The sequence below is a fragment of the Sander lucioperca genome, chromosome 16 (assembly GCF_008315115.2).
Source record: "Sander lucioperca isolate FBNREF2018 chromosome 16, SLUC_FBN_1.2, whole genome shotgun sequence".
NCBI lineage: Eukaryota > Metazoa > Chordata > Actinopteri > Perciformes > Percidae > Sander > Sander lucioperca.
Window position 1 is genome coordinate 28,356,087 of NC_050188.1, and position 22,536 is coordinate 28,378,622.

The window sequence follows — 22,536 nt, forward strand, 5'->3', positions numbered from 1 at the left end:
CTCTACATACGGGCGCCTGCTCTACCAACTGAGCTATCCGGGCGCCCTTTATTAGTTTTTTTAAGGAGGCAATTTTTTGTTTAGCTTTAATTTAGTTTCAGTGTACTAAAAAGATATATTACTGCTTATTTTTGGTTTTAGTTCACTATAGTAACCCTGCTGCCGAGCAGTAAAGAAGCTAAAAAGTAATCTCGTCATGTTTTCTGTAAATTTAAACCTGCCTAACGTAGTTTTATTTCTCCATCTAGTCGCTGAAAAGATTTCCAACCATGCGGCGAAGTTTTTATTTTTAACGTTCTTCCCATAACAGATTCTATGAGCCACTCGGTGACCGAAATGTCCGAGTCCCGGGAGATGGCAAAGCAGTACGGCAGTATGTTGTATGCTGGTCCTGGATCAGGGCTGGCAATGTGGCGAGGTTTGATTGATGTCCCAAAACTCCAACAAAAACTGCTGTTCCATTTCCAGAATAGCCCGGTACCAGACAGAAAAGTTTCGACAATTCGAGCTGACCCACTTTATATAACTGCTTTTGTGTACACAAAAATCACAAACTAAAAAGGCAAATGAAAAACATAGTTATCATTAGCACACCGACAGCATCAACCTGTAAATATATCACATCTTTTCCAAGTGAACTGAAGCTGAATTAAGAGCTGAAGTCAAATTGAATCCATCACAGCAATTTACATGTCAAACAAGTCAGGCTCTTGAAAACAGAGCACATCCAGTCCAATGTACATCAACCTTTGATCATTTCTCTCTTTCCCCCCCCCCCCCATTGATCCTGTACAGTATTTACACATGTGCAAAAGAATTGAATACAACAAATCAAAAGGGTGAAATCTCTTAATGCCACAGACCGAGAACTTGTTTGGCAAATGTCTCAAACCCCACAGGAAGCCAACTGTCTTCCTCCTCCCCACCCCCCTCTCTCCACCCCCCTTGTCTAGAAAGGTTGAACTAAGAAATCTGTCCGGAAATGACTCTACCCATCATCCTCTGCTCTGCTTAGAGCGCCGCGGATATGGGTGACCTACTTTTGAGTCCAAACTTTGCTGCTCATGAAACAGAAAGCCACAAAAGCCCAACATTGCCCGAAGCAGTACGGGAGCCCTGCAGGTTTTAATACTGATTTGCGGTATTGCTATTCATACCGAAGCACCGCGCTGAGTCAGTGAAACGCGGTGCGTCGTCTCAAGCACAACTTCTGCCAATTCTGTGTTCGAGTGCAATATCAATGAGGCCAGGAATTTCAGAAATTAAGGCAAATCTCAATCGCATCATGACAGGAAATAAAACTCTTACAGCTAAGGGGAGAATTGAAGGCCATCTAGCAGATAAATATTGGCAACAAGTTAAAAGAAATTGGTTATTTTCCACCAGAGTTTGAGAGTAAAGAAGATGCCAGGATTGTTTGGTTTTACAGATTCCTGTAAAATTTGTAAAAAAAATAAACAAAAAAGTGCAAAAATTATGTATGACGTGAAAGGAAAAAAGGGGTCCCGTGCATGATCCTCTGCCAAATGCTGCAACAACTTAATAGGCTTAGAATTAGCCTGTCAGAAGCATGAAGAAAGGGATTACTGTAAGATCCAGAGCCAAAGGAAACGAGGAGCAGTGACACAGTATGGAGATCAAGTTAAACACAACAACATTATGTATCAAAAAAAAAAGCATAGAATAAAAGCAGAGATCCTCTGGCTCATGGAGGATTGTGTGTGGTGGTGTCTTCTCTCACGTCTTCCCTGAAGGTGAGAGGCACTGCATGCATAAGTAGACTGTTGGCTGACATTGGGTTGGCCTGATAAACAAATACCGAGGCAGTTATCACACTGATTCCAGCCTCACACAGCTCCTCCATATAATGCAGTAGGTAGTTATGATGAATAAATATAAACTAAATAAAAGTGCTTTCAGTGACATTCACTGAATCCCTCGCCTTTTTTTTTTTTCTTCTCTCATTCGGGTCTAAATGGACTCCGATGTGAATATTCATGTCACTGCTCTTGTAATACAGGCAGCTTACCCTTCAGATAATTAAATTTATGTTTAGGCAACATAGGGATTTCTCTTAAGAGCAGATTTAGTTTGCCATGTGTGAGGGAGTCGCTCTTTTGAACAGAGGCCAGCCTGCTTATTGTAGTGTGCTCCGTTGTTTGGGTTTTCTTATATTAAAAAAAAAAATTCTGGTTTCACTTTTGGTTTTTGTTGTCAGTCTGGGACATTATTTCTATTGGCTATGATGACAATGGGGCAAGATACACCACCAGACTGGTTGTAAACAAGCCAATAGAGTACCTAAACCACTTCAATCGGAGCCGAAACCGAAAAAACGAGCGTGTTGCACAGACAAAGCTGAGTGAGCACCAGAAAACATTCAAAAGTCAGTCGGAGACAGAGTTAATTGGATAACATTAGCTGGCTACAGCCAAGAAAATCTGCCAGTGACTGTCTTCAGGCCACAGAGACGTGACGTGTAACACGACAGTGTCTGCGTCTAGTGTGTGTGTGTGTGTGTGTGTGTGTGTGTGTGTGTGTGTGTGTCTGCGTGTCTGCGTGTGTGTGTGTGTGTGTGTGTGTGTGGGGGGGGGGGGGGTGTGAAGGGTTTTTCCTGCATAGAGGATTTTTTGGCACCGCCCAAAGCGGTTTTAGCCAACCCCATAGGAAAATCACCAGCACCAAAATGACAAGAATTGAGGATTAAAAATAGCACTTATAGCACAAATCCTCTCTGAATGTGTTTAAGAGCAATCTACCAAACAAACGTTGCCTTTACTGTACGCGGACCGATCCTGCTTTCATACAGAACGGCCAAGCGGAATAATGGCGCAACACTCGCGCATCGAACAGGCTGTGTGAAAGGGGCTATTGTCAGTACAATGGTATTACCAACAGGAACAATGGCCAAAACTATGAAAGTAAGAACCAAGTTGGAATAAACCAGTATTATCATTTAAGCTCTCCTCCCCAAGTGTTTTGTATTTAAGGCTCTATATAAATAAAGGTGACCTGTCCTGATACATTCTGGTATACTGGTAAGGGGTGTGTATCTACCACCCCCCCACAGAAAAAAAATGTCATCTTCAAGCACCAAAGTTTGGTATTTCCCCCCCCCCCCCCCCAGACTACTGAGCAAAACTGACCGTGATAGTAGATGTTTGCCTACAAATACCATCATGCTGTATGTTTTTTATTACCTGAGCAACCAGGGCATACCTGAATTTGATGCCAATAACAGAATCGAATCTAGATGTAAATATTAGTGCTGGTAGTCCTGTGCCAGGCTGAAATCAGTTCTTGAGTCAGGTTCTGTCACAGCCTTCCGACATCCAAAACATTGAGGCGATTGTGTGTTAATACTGGCCCTTTGGATTAAATGCACGCTGTATTGATCACAGGATAACGTCTCATATTGCATTTTAGTTAGCATTTAACAATTAGCACCGAGTCCAAGATGGTATTTGTAGACAAACGGTCTCACTGCCACTTTGACTTTCTCTTCTAATTGAATCCAGGAGTTTTGGTCATTTTTGCTCTTCCAGCGCGCTCAAGTGATTCAGTGAGGAGGAAGTGGAAGCTGTGATGTGATTAGCCTGAGACTAAGCTCCAATTCTGAGAAGCAGCAGCGGTGGATGTCACACCTCTTCCCTTCCAATAGGAAAAGACACCGCTAGTAGAGGACTGCATGTGCTTGGAATAGTGGATGACATTTAGCCATTAAAACAGACAATGACTATTCTATTTATTGTTCCCTAGTTAAAAAACAAAACAAAAGAGGAATCCCGTTATGTGATGTAGGTTGGCAGTAGCTGATGAAGATGTGTACATTAGCTTGATCGGCTGAGTCTGTGCTGCCGTGTTGCTCGTCCATCACGTGTCCCAGTCCAGCTCTCTGCAGGCGATACGGACCAGTCTGAGCTCTAGTTCAAAGGCGTCGGGCCGCTCCTGAGGGTTGGCCGACAGCATCTCCCTGATCAGCTGCTTCATGTGGCTGTTCATGCTCTTTTTCCTGGCAGGGATCAGCAGCTCCATCTTTGGGTTCTCCAGCAGGGCCTCGCCTAAGGGCACGATCTCCGAGCCCTGCTGCACATAGCTCCCCAGCAGCTCCTTCTGGGTCTCCACGTCCACAAAGGTGATGCGCTCCACCATGGCCCAGATAATCACGCCCAGGGCGAAGATGTCCGCTTTTGCAGTGTAGTGGCCCTCCCAGACCTCCGGGGCCATGTAAAAGTCTGTGCCGCACGCCGTGGACAGGAAGCACTTGTTGACACTGGCCGGCTCCTCCGAGCTAAGCCCCGAGGCCGAGCAGACCTTGCTTAGGCCGAAGTCGGCCACCTTGAGCGTGGGCTCGGACAGGCCGGCCGGCGTGCAGGCCTGGGAGATGAGGATGTTGTCGGGCTTGAGGTCGCGGTGGATGATCTGGTTGCGGTGCAGGAAGGCCAGCGCGCTGCCCAGCTGCAGCATGAAGCTGGTGTTGGTCTTGCGGCTGGGCTTGCGGGACAGCAGGTAGGCGTTCATGTCGCCGCCATCGCAGAAGTCCATGACGAACCACAGGTAGTAGGCACAGCACGGGTTGAACGTGATCTCGCCTTTCAGAGACGTCTCCACCAGCTGCAGCGGAGAAGCACAAAATGGAAAACTAAGTCAACACAAGACCACTGGTGAAGGGACAGTCAGCCGCTGCGTGCTGCACACGTTAGGATGGGCTCAGATTTTTTGCTTCAATTATTGAGGCCAAAAATATTATGGTAAACAGTATTACCATGATATATTTGTCAAGCTTTCCTGAAAAAAAAAGAAAAAAGCTAGAGCTGAAGTATACACCATTTCACAGCTGTAAACATAAACATTATAAATGGCCCCAAATTAAGTTCCTACTGCAATATGTGAATGACATCAACTGACAGGAAGTTAACAAGGGGCCAGGCTGTTGCCTAGCAATGGAATTGCATTGAAAAGGTCTATACACTATGCTTAACTTAGAATTCATCAAACCTAACAAACGCTGAACCGTATACTAGGGCTGCACAATATATTGTCGCAATACAGTCGCTGCTTCCTAAAACAGGAAGGAAAGCTGGCAAAAAAATAGCCGACGCTGTAAATGCATAAATCACAACGCTTATCAATATCACTTCCCCATCAGTCAGGCACAATATCTGACCATAATTATACTTGTCCTTTCCATGAACTGTCGTTTCTGTAGCCTATTCTTTCAGTTGCAACCCTGGCAGTGGTAAGCCATCATGAGAGTAAATAAAAAAATATAAAAACATAATTCAAACCGATGTGCGCGTTGCAACACACGGCTCAAGAAGCCAACAAATAGCCTATAGGTAATTCCCTCCGCTGAAAATCTATATCTTTCATAAAAATACCCATCAGGGAACGGGGTTGTTGGTCTCTAAATGTTTTAACTTTTATGAGCACCTCTCTCTCTCTGCGCGCACCAAGCTCTACCAGGTCTTCAAAAGAACGGTGACGCCGTTATCAGTCGAGTATTGACTGGTCAGTAGGCGGTGCTTTTACACCGGTTGATCTCTAATCTCCAACCTCCCGACCAGGTTATGTGTTCAGCATAAGTTAACGCCAAATCTTGCTTCGTAGTACAGGCCTCTGGAAGAAACTTTTAGTGATTTTAATACGCAAATTAAGCCTTTTGTGATTAGAATACAACGAGAAAATTGTTTTGATAAACAAATTTCATAATATTTATTATAGGATTATTATTTCCTGATGCATTCATGTGTTCATCGTGTAGCAGCTGGTAAATGTGGAGCTCATTTTAATTAATTTATATTTTATGTATTATTGATGAATTAAACAACAAGATTAAGATTCTAATTGTTGAAACAAAATTTGTCCTCTGCATTGAACCCATCCTCCAGCGGCGCCCAGGGACCAGCTCCAGTTATTTTAGGAGCACAAAGGAAACTCATGCGAACACAACATGCACACTCCACACATAAAAAGTACAATATTTGCCTCTGAGATATAATGGAGTAGAATTACAGTTAAGTGGAGTATCAGGAAATACAGTAGCTCAAAGTATGTACTAAGTATCGCTTACTGTTTGTAAACACAGCGTTCAAATCATCTCCGAGGCCAAAAGTAAGATGCCTGACATCTGTACACAGGAAACAAGCAACAGGGCTGGTACCGAATTCAATACCTTAAGCACCAACCAAAATTGCCTCTAAAGTATCGAGTATCGAAAAATGCCTCGTCGTTTAAAGGTGCTCTAAGCGATGGGACGCGTTTTTTTACGCTACAACATGTTTTGTCACATACAGCAAACATCTCCTCACTCTCTGCTAGCTGCCTGTCCCCTGAACACACTGTAAAAAAACATCTCCTCACTCTCTGCTAGCTGCCTGTCCCCTGAACACACTGTAAAAAAACATCTCCTCACTCTCTGCTAGCTGCCTGTCCCCTGAACACACTGTAAAAAAACATCTCCTCACTCTCTGCTAGCTGCCTGTCCCCTGAACACACTGTAAAAAAACGCGGTCTCTGTAGACAGCCCAGGCTCCACAAACGGCAACAAAAACAAAATGCGCCAACCTGCACCACCAAACATAAACAGTGTTCCAGCCAATAACCGACAAGAAGGATTTGGGGGTGGGGGTTAGCAGGCAGAAGGTGGGGTGACGGGATGAGGAGCGAGCGAGCTAGCCTTGTTTTGTTTGACAATACAGTGAGGAAAATAAGTATTTGAACACCCTGCTATTTTGCAAGTTCTCCCACTTAGAAATCATGGAGGGGTCTGATATTGTCATCGTAGGTGCATGTCCACTGTGAGAGACATAATCTTAAAAAAAAAATCCAGAAATCACAATATATGATTTTTTAACTATTTATTTGTATGATACAGCTGCAAATAAGTATTTGAACACCTGTCTATCAGCTAGAATTCTGACCCTCAAAGACCTGTTAGTCTGCCTTTAAAATGTCCACCTCCACTCCATTTATTATCCTAAATCAGATGCACCTTTTTCAGGTGTCTTTAGCTGCATAAAGACACCTGTCCACCCCATACAATCAGTAAGAATCCAACTACTAACATGGCCAAGACCAAAGAGCTGTCCAAAGACACTAGAGACAAAATTGTACACCTCCACAAGGCTGGAAAGGGCTACGGGGAAATTGCCAAGCAGCTTGGTGAAAAAAGGTCCACTGTTGGAGCAATCATTAGAAAATGGAAGAAGCTAAACGTGACTGTCAATCTCCCTCGGACTGGGGCTCCATGCAAGATCTCACCTCGTGGGGTCTCAATGATCCTAAGAAAGGTGAGAAATCAGCCCAGAACTACACGGGAGGAGCTGGTCAATGACCTGAAAAGAGCTGGGACCACCGTTTCCAAGGTTACTGTTGGTAATACACTAAGACGTCATGGTTTGAAATCATGCATGGCACGGAAGGTTCCCCTGCTTAAACCAGCACATGTCAAGGCCCGTCTTAAGTTTGCCAATGACCATTTGGATGATCCAGAGGAGTCATGGGAGAAAGTCATGTGGTCAGATGAGACCAAAATAGAACTTTTTGGTCATAATTCCACTAACCGTGTTTGGAGGAAGAAGAATGATGAGTACCATCCCAAGAACACCATCCCTACTGTGAAGCATGGGGGTGGTAGCATCATGCTTTGGGGGTGTTTTTCTGCACATGGGACAGGGCGACTGCACTGTATTAAGGAGAGGATGACCGGGGCCATGTACTGCGAGATTTTGGGGAACAACCTCCTTCCCTCAGTTAGAGCATTGAAGATGGGTCGAGGCTGGGTCTTCCAACATGACAATGACCCGAAGCACACAGCCAGGATAACCAAGGAGTGGCTCTGTAAGAAGCATATCAAGGTTCTGGCGTGGCCTAGCCAGTCTCCAGACCTAAACCCAATAGAGAATATTTGGAGGGAGCTCAAACTCCGTGTTTCTCAGCGACAGCCCAGAAACCTGACTGATCTAGAGAAGATCTGTGTGGAGGAGTGGGCCAAAATCCCTCCTGCAGTGTGTGCAAACCTGGTGAAAAACTACAGGAAATGTTTGACCTCTGTAATTGCAAACAAAGGCTACTGTACCAAATATTAACATTGATTTTCTCAGGTGTTCAAATACTTATTTGCAGCTGTATCATACAAATAAATAGTTAAAAAATCATACATTGTGATTTCTGGATTTTTGTTTTTAGATTATGTCTCTCACAGTGGACATGCACCTACAATGACAATTTCAGACCCCTCCATGATTTCTAAGTGGGAGTACTTGCAAAATAGCAGGGTGTTCAAATACTTATTTTCCTCACTGTACTTCGAACGTCAACAAGAAGTGACGTCGCCCAACATCGCTAAAGGCGCTGACACACTAACCCGATTATGGCGGTTGGACAGTCTGGCGAGGTCGGCGACTCGAGTCTGTTCGGTGTGTTCCGTGCCGTCGTCAGTCGGAGGAGCCGTCGGCTTTAATTTGGGCCAATGTGACTTGTTGAATCAGTCGGATCAAAAAAAACAGACAGATTCAGCAACTGCATGGGCTATTTCTCACTTAAAATGGTTTTCAGAAACATGTTTCGGTGAACCATTTTCGTAAAATACGAGATTGTGTTCCAAACGAGCCGCCATCAGGGTTCATACACATTTTAACCAATGCTTTTTCGGCAAATTTCCATGACTATGTATTCCTGAAAATGTCGGTCAACATTATACAATAAGAATAAAAATGTGTGTTAAAGTTTACCCTCAGAGGTTTAACAATAAAATTAAGGACAATTTATGTGGTTCATAGTGGGATTCGTAATATCGCGCCCCGAATAGAACATTGAGGTTAAGACAACGTGAAATACATTTATTAATCACATATTATTATGCCGTGTTAAAAAAAATTCCATGACTTTTCCAAAACTTTCTGGGTCTTTTTATGTTTCCAAAACCTTTCCAGGCCTGGAATTAGCATTTTTCAAATTCCATAACTTTTCCAGGTTTTTTCAAAACGTATGAACCCTGCGCCATTATGGTCAGCTTTGAAATTCAGGAGAAGCCATTTATTTCCGTTTTTTCATTTTTTGGGCGACAATACAGATTAACGCCGCCTGCTGTTATGGAGACGTCTAACGTCTCGCGCACACGCAGAACGTACGCTCAAGTCGGCGCCGCTTAGGTGTGTTCCGAGGCACTTTCTGTTCTGAGGACTATCAGTCTGACTGCCTTTTCTGCTGACGGTCGGCCGTCGGGTTGGTGTGTCAGAGCCTTAAGAGCACCTTTAATACCCAATTTCAATAAGGACTAAATCTCATCAGCGTCAGTGAGCCAATCAGCATGCAGCATGCTGTCTAACGTTACAAGTCATAGAGTCACACAGAAAAAAACTCTACATTGCACAGAGACTGCTCACACAGCAGGAGCTGAAAAATAAAAAGATTTGAGTCATAATGTGTAATGTTGTAATTTCTTTTTGTTTTATAAAATTGGTATTGAAAAATGTATCGTTTAGGAACCGGTCTCAAAGTCACGGTATTGGTGTCGGTTCCTGTATTGAATATTTTTGAACGATACCCAGCCCTAAAAAACATTACCTCAAACTCCAACAGACAAAGATGCAACAAACAGAACCAACAAGATGATATCAGTTCTGTCTGTTCGAGCTTATAAGATGGACACAGTGGGAAACAGCTCTGCAGTGTGAGCAGGAGAGAATGTCACTCCTAACTAAACAAGATAACCTTGCTCTGGCTTTATATTCATAACATGCTGTCTCCAACCGTCCTGTATGGACCATTTTTTTAAATCAAAGCAGCGGAAGAGGCCTCTCATCTTTTATACCTGCTGGAAAAGTGAGTTCATTTAATCTCCCTTTTTGACAGCGGACCACAAACCTGTGAGGTTTCATCCATCTTACAATAAATTAAGATTAAATGGGATGTTTCTGGAATTTGATAGATGGGATTTTTATTTTTTTATTTTATTAAAATAGAAAAGCTACAGGCTAGTTCAAGAAAAATGTAGACTATGAAACGGCTACATTTTTATTTGGAACATCTCAGTGTACATGGAGCAGAAGTTTTTTCATTTGGGAAATTTGAAAATGTTGAAATAATGCAAGAAGTTGAAGTGGTAGTTAGTTTAAAAAAAACTATAATGACAATTGAAATGTAAGCTTTGAAAGTAATTGAATTCTGGGTTGAAGAGTAAAGTTGCTTTCAGATAGTGAGCGGTCGCCTCCCTACCTCTCCTTGCTGCAGCCACTGACCTCTATCCTGCCATATTTACATTAAAAACAACGGAAGGGCGCTGTCTGAAAGCACCTTGAGACGAATGAAGTTGAAATATCAGCTAAAAAGTGAGAGATGAAGGCAGTTCAAAAGTGAGGAGTAAGGGACCAATGCAGCTGAAATGTCAGCTGAAGAGTAACAGATGAAGGCAGCCAAAGTTTGCAGTTGAAGACGAAGTGCCAGAGAAAGTTGAAGTGTGTATATAAAGTCTCAGTTGGTATGTACAGGGCACCCCCAGGTTTCCACATTAAATGTAAGAATTTTTTTACTTTTTTAATGCCATTTAGAATGAAATTTAATACCAACGTTATGAACATACTGGCATAATGGAATATCAGAAAGGATTTTAGGCTATAAAAATGATTGTTTACCAAGTACTTGTAGCTAGTAGTTATTGTAGTAGGCTACTTAAAATACATGCTTTCTGAAGAAACAATGGTGTTATTTAATCTTATGAAATGACAAAACAAATGTTAGACCTTTGTGAATGAAATTTAAGACTTTTTAAAGAAATGTAAGACTTTTAAGGCCTTATTTTTCAAATATTTTATTTAAGATTGTTAAAACTTTTAAGACCCAGTGGGTACCCTTTATGTAGCCAGTGACGGAAAGTAGACTAGATGAACTGTTAGTTGAAGAGTAAAATGTGTTCAAGTGTCAACATTAAGTATTTCGATGCAAACACAGGCAACACGAATGCTCTGAATGTGTGTAGTGGACTACTACTTGCTAGTGGAAGCCGTGCTGTAAACAAATGGCTGCAAATTTTGACCTGCCACTAGCCAAAGAATCCACTACCCAAAAAGAATAGATGCAAATTATCCCACAGTCGTGGCGGTCAGATAATTCTGCCCTATTATGATTTTTTCTTCTGTAAGCACGTACTGGGACATTACAGAGCAATAAAACAAGAGCTGGAATAAAAGGTATTCTGGGAAAGTGTCCAATGCTAGCGCTGCACAAAAACGGAATGAAGGGTCTGACAATGGCCCCGCGTGCCGCTGAGAGACTATAATCAGGCAGTGACAGAGTGCCTGAGCGCCCACCATCAGACAGCAGGGAGGCACTGCGACATGACAGGGTGCAGACAGGTTGACTAAGGAGGGGTGCACCCACCCCCCTCAACCTGATAATAGTCCCATGTGACAGTGGGGGCACGGAGGCCAGAGACAACACACATCCAACTAGAAACTTCCAGTTCTTGTACTGAGGCCCATCAGCAGCCCACACAAGAATATAAACCAGGGTTCAACTATTTATTATTCCGAGTGACAATATTTGTGCTGATGTTTTCTGCCACCATAGTTGTAATCTCCGACACTAATTACTACAATATCAGTTTACACAACAAATAGCTGGCTTGCTGCTGATGACTCACTTTGTTAGAGAAAAAAAAAAAAAAAAAAAAAAAATCACTGGCATGTTTCTATTCGGTCTACATTGTCACATTCCTCTTCTACCAATCTAGCATACGTCAGAGGATATCATGATTCACTTTGCACATCAAAACAGGCTTCCAATTCAATACAAACAATGATAGTGTTAGCCAGGCAAGGTTATAATTCGGGCTGAAACGATTCGAGTAGGCCTAACTCAAATAATTCAATTACTAAAAGTTCCTTCGTTTAATCAATGTAACTAACGTTGTACGGCTCACTGTGTTTCCGCACGGATGATTATTACTAGCACACAACGGGCTGACGCTGACACAAGACTGATGGCGCAGATTACAAAATGAAGGAAGACAGCGAAAATAGTGAGGGGTTAAGAGAAGAGACAGGCAAGAGAAAACGACAGAAAGTTTGGGATCATTTTAAGCTGCGAACCCGACACAAGGTAGGCTAACCAACATCTGCTGCTCTCATCCACCGCGCTGTTTTACACAACTAGCCTACAGCATGCTACTCTGCAAATAGCAATGTTTTACAAAAAAGCTAAAACGAAAGCTTCCGGTTTGTAATCTAACAGTTTATTAGTTTGCTACTAATCTTGAAATTTTGACAAATTGCTGTAAACTTAGCTGCTGCCGGAGATAAACCAGCCCCTCCCCGCTAGAGCATTTACCTCTTGGCTACTTAATATGCACGTGAATGACGTCACCGGACCATGCCGGTGATGTCTGCATTCTTTCTCCTCACTCAGTATTAGCCTTCTTAAAATGTGTCCCCCTGAACAGTGTGGTTGAATAGCCCTGCTGTAAGCTTTGTACAGTCACATTTTAGCCTGGTTGACACCAGACCCTTCTCAGTTGTAACAGAGTGGTTCTGGGGAAGGTTCATTCACAGCCCATTTCCAAAGGACGTCGCTCAAATGCCTCTGGGCACAATTGGATAGTCGCCATGTTGAATGTAAACAAAAAGCTGCTTGCTGTCGCTGTGCAATCGTCATCGTGTAAAGCCTGCCTCAACGGTTGTGATTGGTGTAAAGCCCGCCTCAACGGTTGTGATTGGTGCCTCGATTTGAAAAAATTGGAAATGGGCTTGAATGGGCTCTTGGCCAGACTGACTTGCAGAGCAAATCTCAAATTTGCTGGATTTACATTTGGGCCACCAAAAATTTACTTGGTGGCCCATGCGCCCTGTGCTTAAAAATATTAGCATCTATCCCTGTTATTTTATGGAATTTAAGCAATAAAAAAAGGTTGCTTTTTCGAAAAAAGGAAACCTCTTTTGTATATTTGCTATTGCCGTTTACTGTAAAGCAAAAGTATTTCTTATCCGATTACATAATTAATCGATGAAATAATCAGTAGAATAATCGATAGCTGCAGCACTAGTTATAATCATTAACGAAAACTAACAAAATAACGAAGAACTAGATGGGAAAAAACTGTCGTTAACCGAAATAAAAATAAAAACAAGGCATTGCAAAAAAAACTAAACTAAAACTGTATTGTCTGTTTGCAAAACTAACTAAATTAAAATAAAATTATCGAGTAAATGTCCTTAGTTTTCATCTTTGTCAATGTCTTTCATAGGGCAAATAACGTTCTCTTTCAGAGTTGACATTTCCAACCATAGACCTTTTTATACAGTCTATGCCGTAGACATGTATCGTTTCCGACTGGGAACCCAGAAATTCCGACATTCCATTTCAAATTGAACACAACATAGTCCATGCCCCTCGCCTGGCATCATGGCGGCACCGACAGTCGGCTGGCTGATTACAGAGTACAGAGTGTGGACTGGTAGCTGAGCTCGGCTACAGCTCTGTGTCTGTCCCTCTGCTTCAGTTTCACTCACCACTGAGTCTGACTTAATTTCCCCCCCCCCAACAACACTATCTGACTATCTCTTACTGGGTATCATGTTGAAAGTTTCTCATTTATTAAATAATTGCTTAAAGCGTTTTAAACAAGGTTTTGCGTTGGAGTTTGTAACATTCCAAAATCTTAATTTGGATTTAAAAGATTTTCAGTTTCACTGTAAAGGCATATCGGTTCCAAATATCGGTTTCATTAACTACTAATAATCTGCATTGGCCTTGAAAAAAAACAGTATCGGTCGATCCCTAGTATTTACGATAATTAAATTCAAGTCGACATCAGTCGGCACTTAGGACCAATAATGCAGTTAAAAAATGGAAAACAATCAGCTGATTTCCAGCAGTTCCAAAACATTTCACATTTGATTTGCTTGAAACTTGCCTGATATAGAAAGCAACATGTATTTCAACATTTTCATTGGTCAATCAAGTTCTGGCCTTGTAGACCTCTGAAGTAAACCGTGAGTTTACTTGAAATATACTTGATTTCAACTCAACTCAATCATTAGCGCAAGTGTAATAACACCTTGAGTAAAAAGCCAATACGTTACCATACATCTGTTCAACAAGCATAAATATGTAAACGTAAAGAAAAGCGATATTGCAATCTCTGTCCGCAGTCTTTCATCCCCGCAACTATGTTTTACACAAGCACAGCACGCTAGCTTGGCGCTGTGGAGGTAGGTCTGGCAATGCGAGACTACAAACAAGCTAAAACAAAAATTTGGCAAATTCTTGTAGACTTAGCTGCTGGCTGAGACAACAAATAGACATTAAAAGTCATAAGGAATCATCTTCCCTGTAAGTCTCTTACTCTGCAGCAGCTGCAGGAAATGTTGAGTATATATATCTCATCAGCGCAGTAACTTTGCAAAAAATGATCTGTTCTGTATCGGTACCACTCAAAGTGAAGTCAACACATCAAACATTCAGTACATGTCTGGCTTCGTAAATGAAGTCATCAAGATCCACTTACAGCTTGAATGCTGGGTGGCAGCAACAACATTGTTTTAATGCCTGTGTGTACCATCTTTACTGTTCGACATGAATGCAACCAATGGAGAATCACTGTTAAACTAATGCGTTCTGCCCCCCCGCCCACCCTGTTCCAGTGAATCCTGTCCCCTCACCTCCAGGTAGAGCGGGGAGCTGGAGCCGTGGTTCATCCTCTGGGCCAGCTGGTCCCGCTGCAGGATACATTCCTCCAGGTGGATGACGTTGGGGTGCTGGCTTTGGATGCTGCTGAGGGCCCAGAACTCCCGCAGTGCCAGCTCCACATTCTCTGGAGAGTGGCAGCGGATCTTCTTCACCGCCACGCGGGCCCCTGTGCGCTTCACCACTGCCTCATAGACCACGCCGTAACTGCCACGCCCCACCTCCTGGATCAGCTCGTACTTCGGCTGGCTGCTTACCATCCTAGTCCTCACTGTGGAGGAGGCACATGGGATTAGTTTTAGGGCGGCACAATATCTCTGGTTCCTTTTTTTTTTTTTTTTTTTTTTTTTTTAAATACGGTCATCCCAAAATCAACTGCTGCTATAAACGCATCGCGAAAGGCTGCAACATATCGCAAAAGACACTCAGGGATTTCTTTGTTAGTTGTAAGAAAACATCAGCAGAAAACTGCACTCTAAAATGTAAAGGTCATTCTTTCTTAAGTGGTGCGTTTTATATTCAGTTCAATATGTTCAATAAAAATATGTTGGAAATGATTTCCTTTCACTCAACAAGAAATGTGTTGTATTTTAGCAGACTACTGAAAGCAGCAGAAACGCAGAACTGAGAACACTTTAATATCTGGATATTTATCACAAGTAATATCGTTATCGTGACTTTCAACAATGTTATCAGATATTTTCCTCATATCATGCAGCCCTAGTTAGTTTTCTATCCATTCTACTTCTGTATAGTTTACCTTCTATGGAATCTTATTCTGTATAACTGGTTGATTCAGGAAGACTTACGACTTATCAAGTCCTACGTCATGCCGGCACCCCTGTGAGGCTGTCATGCCTATTAAACACCAGAAAACTAATTTTTGGTAAGATAAATTAAGACTTCACACATTTCATTATTATTAGATGCTTGACACTAGTGGTTGCAAAACATGTAAAGTTTGGCCAACACCAGAGGAAAGGTTATGGTGTTATCTAAACCAAATGTTTGACCCTTGTTTTAGTGGCCTTTTTGGGACATCTCAGGCTCAGCAATGTGTTTCTTCAGTCTAAACTGCCAATGCTAATTGTTCCCACGCCAAACTTTTGAGCGCTATTTACCTCCCTTCCTGTCTAGTTTCATACAATACAAATCTCAACCCTTGTTTTAAAACCGAGCGTCTTAAAGACAGTAACGTCGGCTGAGATTGCCAGCGGTCCCACTCGTCTCTTCGGGTTAAAAAAAAGGTTTTGAGATTTTGTGTACCGGTATCTGATGTTTCAAATGAAAAACGATTGGAATCAAAACTTGTTTTTTAAACCCAGCTCTAGTTTTCACTATATTGTGGTTTGCTAGACGTGACTTCCCAGGAGACATACAAATATTATTGCACCTGTGTATGTTTGCTTAGGAGCAGCATGGTGAGGCATAACTCCAGCTTGAGCCTGGACAAAGAAAATGCTTTCTTAAGTTCAGCCAAAGCTAGTATGAGGTTTTAGCAGTGTAAAGGTTAGCCTGATCAGGTGTGTATCTTGTAGGGCTGAAGTTTCGAAGCTTCATTCATAACGTTGCCATTCCAAATCTAAAATCAACATTTGAAAGCAGCGCCCTTTTTTTACTGGGAGCACTGTAGCCCCTAACTAAAAACTTTTAGGGGCACAGGCGGTAAACTGAGGGGCGCGCACCTTAAATTGACCTGCAGCGCAATTTTTCACATATTCCCCACTTCTTACTCATAAATGCTTTGGGGATAAATACAGAAACTACAATGTGCCGTTTTATTTTAGTTCATGCACATTTTAATTGAATGGTGCTTAACAAATGCACATTCAGAAGTGTAAACAAAGTATTATTTTCATCCATGTACTGTATTATTGCCTCTGCCTCAAACGGGCTCTCCCTCCCTCCTCTTTGTCTTTTTACTGTTTAACACTGAAATAACAATCATATCTAAGGTGATTTACTTCCATGGAAAGGGAAGTATTTAACTAACTATCACCCAGTGAGAGAAATACTATAGACTGTTGAAGAAATGGACACAGCGACGCCGTAGACTTCCACGGAGACCAGTGAAGTCTGTTAGAAGTAGGGCTGCACAATTAATCGAATTTTAATCACGATCACGATTTTGGCTTCCCACGATCAAATTCACGTGATCGAGCGATATTTAAAATGTAGGGATGTCCAGATCCGATCATGTGATCGGAAATCGGGCCCGATCACGTGGTTTCAGACTCGATCGGAATCAGACGTTACCTCCCGATCAGGACTCGGACATATATGTATATATATTCTCATTATTTTTTAACACATCTATAGTTATGCGGTGGTACAGAGTTAGACCCTTTTGACTCCACACAGAAACAGCAACACGTGCGGCATGACATCACTTTGTTGCAGAGACGCTATTGGTTAAATTCCGGCAAAGTAGAACACGGAAGCAGCTTGAAGCAGAAAGCGCGAGTATGTCTGCAGTCTGGAGGTATTATAAAGTTGAATTATTATAGAAGTATCGGATCGGTACTCGGTATCGGTAGATACTCAAAATCAAATGACTCGGACTCGAGGGCAAAAAAACCTGATCGGGACATCCCTATTAAAATGCTTCATTTCGTTCATAGAAAGCTCAGTTTTTTGTTTTTTTTCAAAGCTCAGTAAACCACTCTCTGATCACGTGCCTCCATGAGCCAATCAGAGTGGTTCCCTGCACCGCACAGCTTAGTTTAGATGTAGACAGTCACAGAGGACAGAGTAACGTGAGGAAAATTCCACAACAGATAGCAGTCGGTCATAAGTCATCTCGAGGTTCACCAGTTTACCAGTAAACACAACATTTTGTCCCGTCTGTGTTGTTTTTCAGACAACAGCAGTGACCAGAGCTAGTTTGGGTCTTTTAGCTCATAGCTTTAGCGGCAGACTGTTGTACGTCCCGCTACACGCTCACACTACACCGTTTAGCGGTCAGTATTTTAGCCGTGTTTACTACTGTAGCTAATGGTAGGCTAACGTTAGCTGCTGTATAACATGTTATTAGTGTTTACTACCGTGACGTGCAGCGATGTTTCTGTTGCCTCTAACGTCTGTTTTGGAGCATTAGAGCGCAACGCAGACATTTAAGTGGCACCGTAATCCGTGTTGCTATTTCGTCCAGGAGATACCAGGCACCGGTGCCCTATTGGCACCGGATTTTAACATGCGCCGTTAACATGAACAGAAAATTGCGTTGTATCTTTTCACGGCAAACGCGCATGTTTGGAAAACGGTCGCAAAACAGCTGTTATAATTAGCCTATGTGACAATAAAATTAGTTTTGGTTAAAATCAACAAATAATCGTGATAATTAATCGTGATCAATATACTGATCAAAATAATCGTGATTATCATTTTGGTAGGGATGCACCGATGTATCGGCTGAACATCGGTAACGAGTGATATTTGCCTCGTTAACTGCCATCGGCCACTCTCCTCAGTAACTTAGATTAAACAAAGAAGATGGCGGTTGTGTGGCAATATTTTACAGTTACAAAAGATCAGCGTTTTGCAGTTTGCAATACGTGTTCCATTGAAATTTCAAGAGGGGGGGCTGTTAGAAAGTCATTTAACACAACAAATCTCATTGGACATTTGAGAAGCAGGCACGAGGCGGTGTACGGCGATTACCTGCAAGCTGACCAAAAACGGAAAAATGAAGCCGCCAAGAAAGCGCAAACCCCCGGTAAGACTCAGACTTCAACTGACACGGCGTTTGAGAAAGCCAAACAGCTGCCTCCAGACAGCGCCAAAGCGAAACAAATTAATAACATAATTTATTTATTTCACTTGTTTTTGCATTTACACTTGATGTATTTTTTTTTTTTTTTATTTAAATCAGAAAAATATTTTTTATTGGGCCATGAAAATAATCTCATTGAGTAAGTTTATCAGGCTAAAACCACTCAAATAATTTTGTTGGGCAATGTACTGAAACAATCTTTTCATTGATTAGTTAGCAGTCAAAGGTTTTTGAATGTTATTTTTCAGAAAAGAACTTGTCATAAATAAGGTTATAACTAATGTCAACCAGAAAGTGACATTAAAGGTTGTTTTTGTTTCATAAATTGGTCTGATTGAATTTGTGCTCATTCTAGGATAGTGTGATCAAGAGCCGAAAGACTTGTATGTTTCCGTGGCACAAAAGAAGGAATAAATAACAAAAAGAAAAAACATCGGCATCGGCCAAGTTGTTATGTTAAACATCGGTATCGGTCCAGAATTTCCCAATCGGTGCATCCCTACATTTTGGCCATAATCGTGCAGCCCTAGTTAGAAGTCACTTTTCCGGTGATGGCTGAGCGTCACTGAGCAGCCTCCAACTGAGCTTGAAGACGTAGATGTGACGTGAGCAACTTGTCTGAAAGTTGGAAGTCTTCTGGTAGCTGTGCCAAGAGAAATCTCAATCATTCCCAATCTAGCAGAGACGGAGAGCGTGAGTAGGAGCTGTCCATGAGCGTAGGAGCAGGAGAAACTGACACAATCGTTAGCCTATTTTTATAAAAACGGCTGCTACGGGGCCACCTACAAGGTAATGGAGCCTTTTATACATTGTCGTGTTTCTTTAGAAATAAACAATGGACAAATAGAGTCTTTAAACTCTTCAGATGTAAAGTTATTCTCTGTCAAAGTGACACCAAAACGAATGGCAGTCAATGGGATGCTAGCAGAAGGTGATGGCTTGTTAGCCTATGAACCTCCCCATAGGAGGTACGCTTTTCGGATGCTCCCTTACCCCCTTGGGAAATACTGAGTGATGAGGGAGCTAAATATTATTTAGCAGCCTATATGGCTTTATTCCCCCCCCGATAGAAGCAGTCTCCGCTCTCTGCGGTCACATCTCTACCTCTCGCCCGAGTGAGGGAGCGGTACCGCGGTGTGTGGCAAATGTCGGAGCTGAAATTAGCATTGATGTAAAAACGCAAATAAATCAGTGAATGAACAGGTAATTAATTAAGTGATATACAGCAGCATCCTCTTGTCTGAGACCGAGACAACACCGAGTAAGAATGCGGCTGATTTTGTGACGAGACCGAATACAACAGCACTGCCGAGGTCTATCAACACAGCCAACCGGAAGAAGTGGGCAGTCACTGTTGAACTCTATTGTATAGTTAGTTACATAATCCTGATCCACCTGCCAGAGCAGAAAATACCACTAGGGCTGCAACTAGTTACTTTCATAAATCACGTATTATGTTAAGTTTTCTAGGCGTCTTTAAATTAGGGCCGATTATGTTCACAGTCAATCATCCTGATTATTTTAATGATTAATCAATTCGTCATTTAGTGCAAGGTGACACGTTTAAATTGCTTGTTTTGTCCAACCAATAGACATTTTTTTCAATTATCTAATACAGAGAAAAAGCAGCACATTTCCCCATGTGACAAACAGGAATCTGAATGTGATGTATGCTTTATAAATGCCTTATTAATTGATTAATGGACTGATTGTTTCAGCATAAAATTACTGATTTTCTTCTACACCAACATACTATTTAAAAGTTGTTTATTTAAAGTTTCAATAAATAGAACATTAATAACAACACCCTTTAAGCCAATTGAATGACGTATGTCATATACACGTGACATACACACGACATAAGCCTAGTGAATACATTAATATATTACAGTGGGTCGACAACCTAGTAAGTTATTTTATTCAAACATTGGAAGTATTGTTTGAAATAAGAAGCTATAAGCATTAGCAAAACATGTGTTTGTGTAATAACTGGCGCAAAACTTCAGTTAGTAGCTACTGCAATGAACTGCCATACTCGAAACGACTGGACAACCAGTCAGTCACTGAGAGTTCCAACTCCAACACCTGTCTGTACATGGCTATTCAGTGGGGGGGGGGGGGAATCATAAAACTTAATTTGAATGTAAATATACTTGAGACTGGTCACTTTGGTGATGAGAAACATCTCCAAAAAAGCCGGAAACGAAAAGCTGACTCCTTGACAGAAAGAATGATAGCCACATGCTAACGAGCTAATTAGACATCCACTTGGCTGATTGGCTAACAGGCACAGCTATGTGGCCTGGCCCCCGTCAGCTAACGATGTTGTTGGTTAGCTAACGTTAGCTAATCACGTTAACACCCGCTAACAAAGAGTCCAGCACTCGCCAGCACCGTCGACATATAAGCTATATGCAGACATACAATTCAAACCTAAAATAAGTCCCTTTATCTTGAATTGTAGAAACGTTGGGGCACGGAGAAGGCATGCATGATAAGCACTGGGTTTTGACAGTTTATTGTCCAGTGTGTGTGTGTGTGTGTGTGTGTGTGTGTGTGTGTGTGTGTGTGTGTGTGTGTGTGTGTGTGTGTGTGTGTGTGTGTGTGTGTGTGTGTGTGTGAGAGAGTGTGAGTGTGTGTGAGTGTCATCAAGAATTCAACCAGATTTCTCAAAAAAAAAACACCTGCGAGCCAAGCCGACAAGAAGCCACAGCAGACAAGACAATAGTCTAAATGTAGAAGAGGCTGCAGTTGTTGAGCTGCAAGTTGTCATCTTTTCAGTCTTACCTTTGACTCGTTTCTCAGGGGTTCATTTGTTGTCTTCCTCACTCTCCCTGGCAGCCATTACCGCCGCACACGTTCTGCTCACACAGTCAAACCAAGGAGCTTTTTCAAACACTGGACGTGAGAGCGTGCAGCTGCTGTGCAGTGCAGCGCAGAGGTGGACAGAATGAGGCGACTTCCGGCTACACATTTCAAAATAAACTCCTGTTTGAAGGAACGATGGCCTACAATTTAAATAAACAAATGAAGCCCACCGTGACCATCACAACGTTCCAATTATAATATAAAAGAATTACACTATTATTGTTATTAGTTATTTTTTAATGCATTTTCTTAATAAAATACACGTAGGCAAAAACATGATCATATATGTATTATAATCAAAAGTTGTATTACACCAAACAGAATCCTATTCATTATATTGCAAGTTTATGACAAATTCTCTTAACACTTAACATAATTTTTACTTTTTGCTTATTATTACATTTACATATCTAAAATTTGATAATTTTATTGATGAGTAGCTTTTTCCCAAAGGTGACAAATTCATACACTATATTTTGAAGGGAAATTACAGCACTTCCGGACATCCTAGGTAAAATCTAACTTTATGAAGTTCCCATATGTTTTACAATGTAACATACATTGTCATTGTCAATACAACGAGGATGCCCTCTGCCCTCCCCCTCAAACTGTTACTAACAGGGGGTGGACACAATAACGTCAATACCTGCACACATCTATGCATGTCATTCTTCCTGAAAGTTATACTTTGGCATTTTTGTTGAGATAATGACAGTGTGATATGTGGTAGGTCCAATAAAATAAACCTGTTCTTCATGGCATTGTTTTCCTTCTCTGGTGTTTTAAGGATGAAACCATCGGGCAGTTTTCCGAGTTATACTGTACCTTGAGAAGTTAAACTTTTTATCATTAGATATAAAATATGTGCATTCCTTCCTACTGATGTTTCAATCAAAGCAAGGCTAGAAAGCTATCTTGTCTATTTGCCACAGTTTGAATGATTTGAATAATTCTTGGTTGGTATCAATCACACAACATTTCAGTGTTTTTTTTTTTTAATCCTAAACAATAACCCTAACCCTAACCCTAAACAATTTATTGAACGATGCCACACCCAATATTCTAATATAATATTTCAATTCCACAATCCCAATTAAACTGATGTTTAGATTGATTGTGAGAGTTCATTGTCAATCTTGAAAACAGTAGTTTCACCAAAAACTGAAAAAATAACTCCAGGTCCATTTACAACAAGGGTGTCAAACATACAG

General features: G+C 41.7%; 1 protein-coding gene across 2 annotated transcripts; it reads right to left on the reverse strand.

The window, feature by feature from the left end:
• Positions 1-134: 134 nt before the first annotated feature.
• pdik1l (PDLIM1 interacting kinase 1 like) lies at positions 135-21,507 on the reverse strand. 2 transcript variants are annotated; one of them, XM_035993174.1, is made up of 4 exons: positions 21,245-21,507; positions 14,661-14,956; positions 3,829-4,614; positions 135-3,796 (listed from the first exon to the last, which is right to left on the reverse strand). In XM_035993174.1, the coding sequence occupies exons 2-3, from the start codon at positions 14,943-14,945 to the stop codon at positions 3,874-3,876; spliced, it is 1,026 nt and encodes a 341-aa protein (XP_035849067.1). In that variant the 5' UTR covers positions 14,946-14,956; positions 21,245-21,507; the 3' UTR covers positions 135-3,796; positions 3,829-3,873. The 2 variants fall into 2 exon arrangements, with proteins under 2 accessions (XP_035849067.1, XP_031134852.1); XM_031278992.2 differs by having other exon boundaries at positions 135-4,614.
• Between the last annotated feature and the right edge of the window lie 1,029 nt (positions 21,508-22,536).

What these genes read in the sequence shown, in the direction of transcription:
- pdik1l (XM_035993174.1), bottom strand. Translation starts at nt 14,945, where the DNA reads ATGGTAAGCAGCCAGCCGAAGTACGAGCTGATCCAGGAGGTGGGGCGT. An exon ending in GCTCCCCGCTCTACCTGGAG is followed by an intron (nt 4,615 to 14,660) that starts GTGAGGGGACAG and finishes TCTCCGCTGCAG; the next exon opens with CTGGTGGAGACGTCTCTGAA.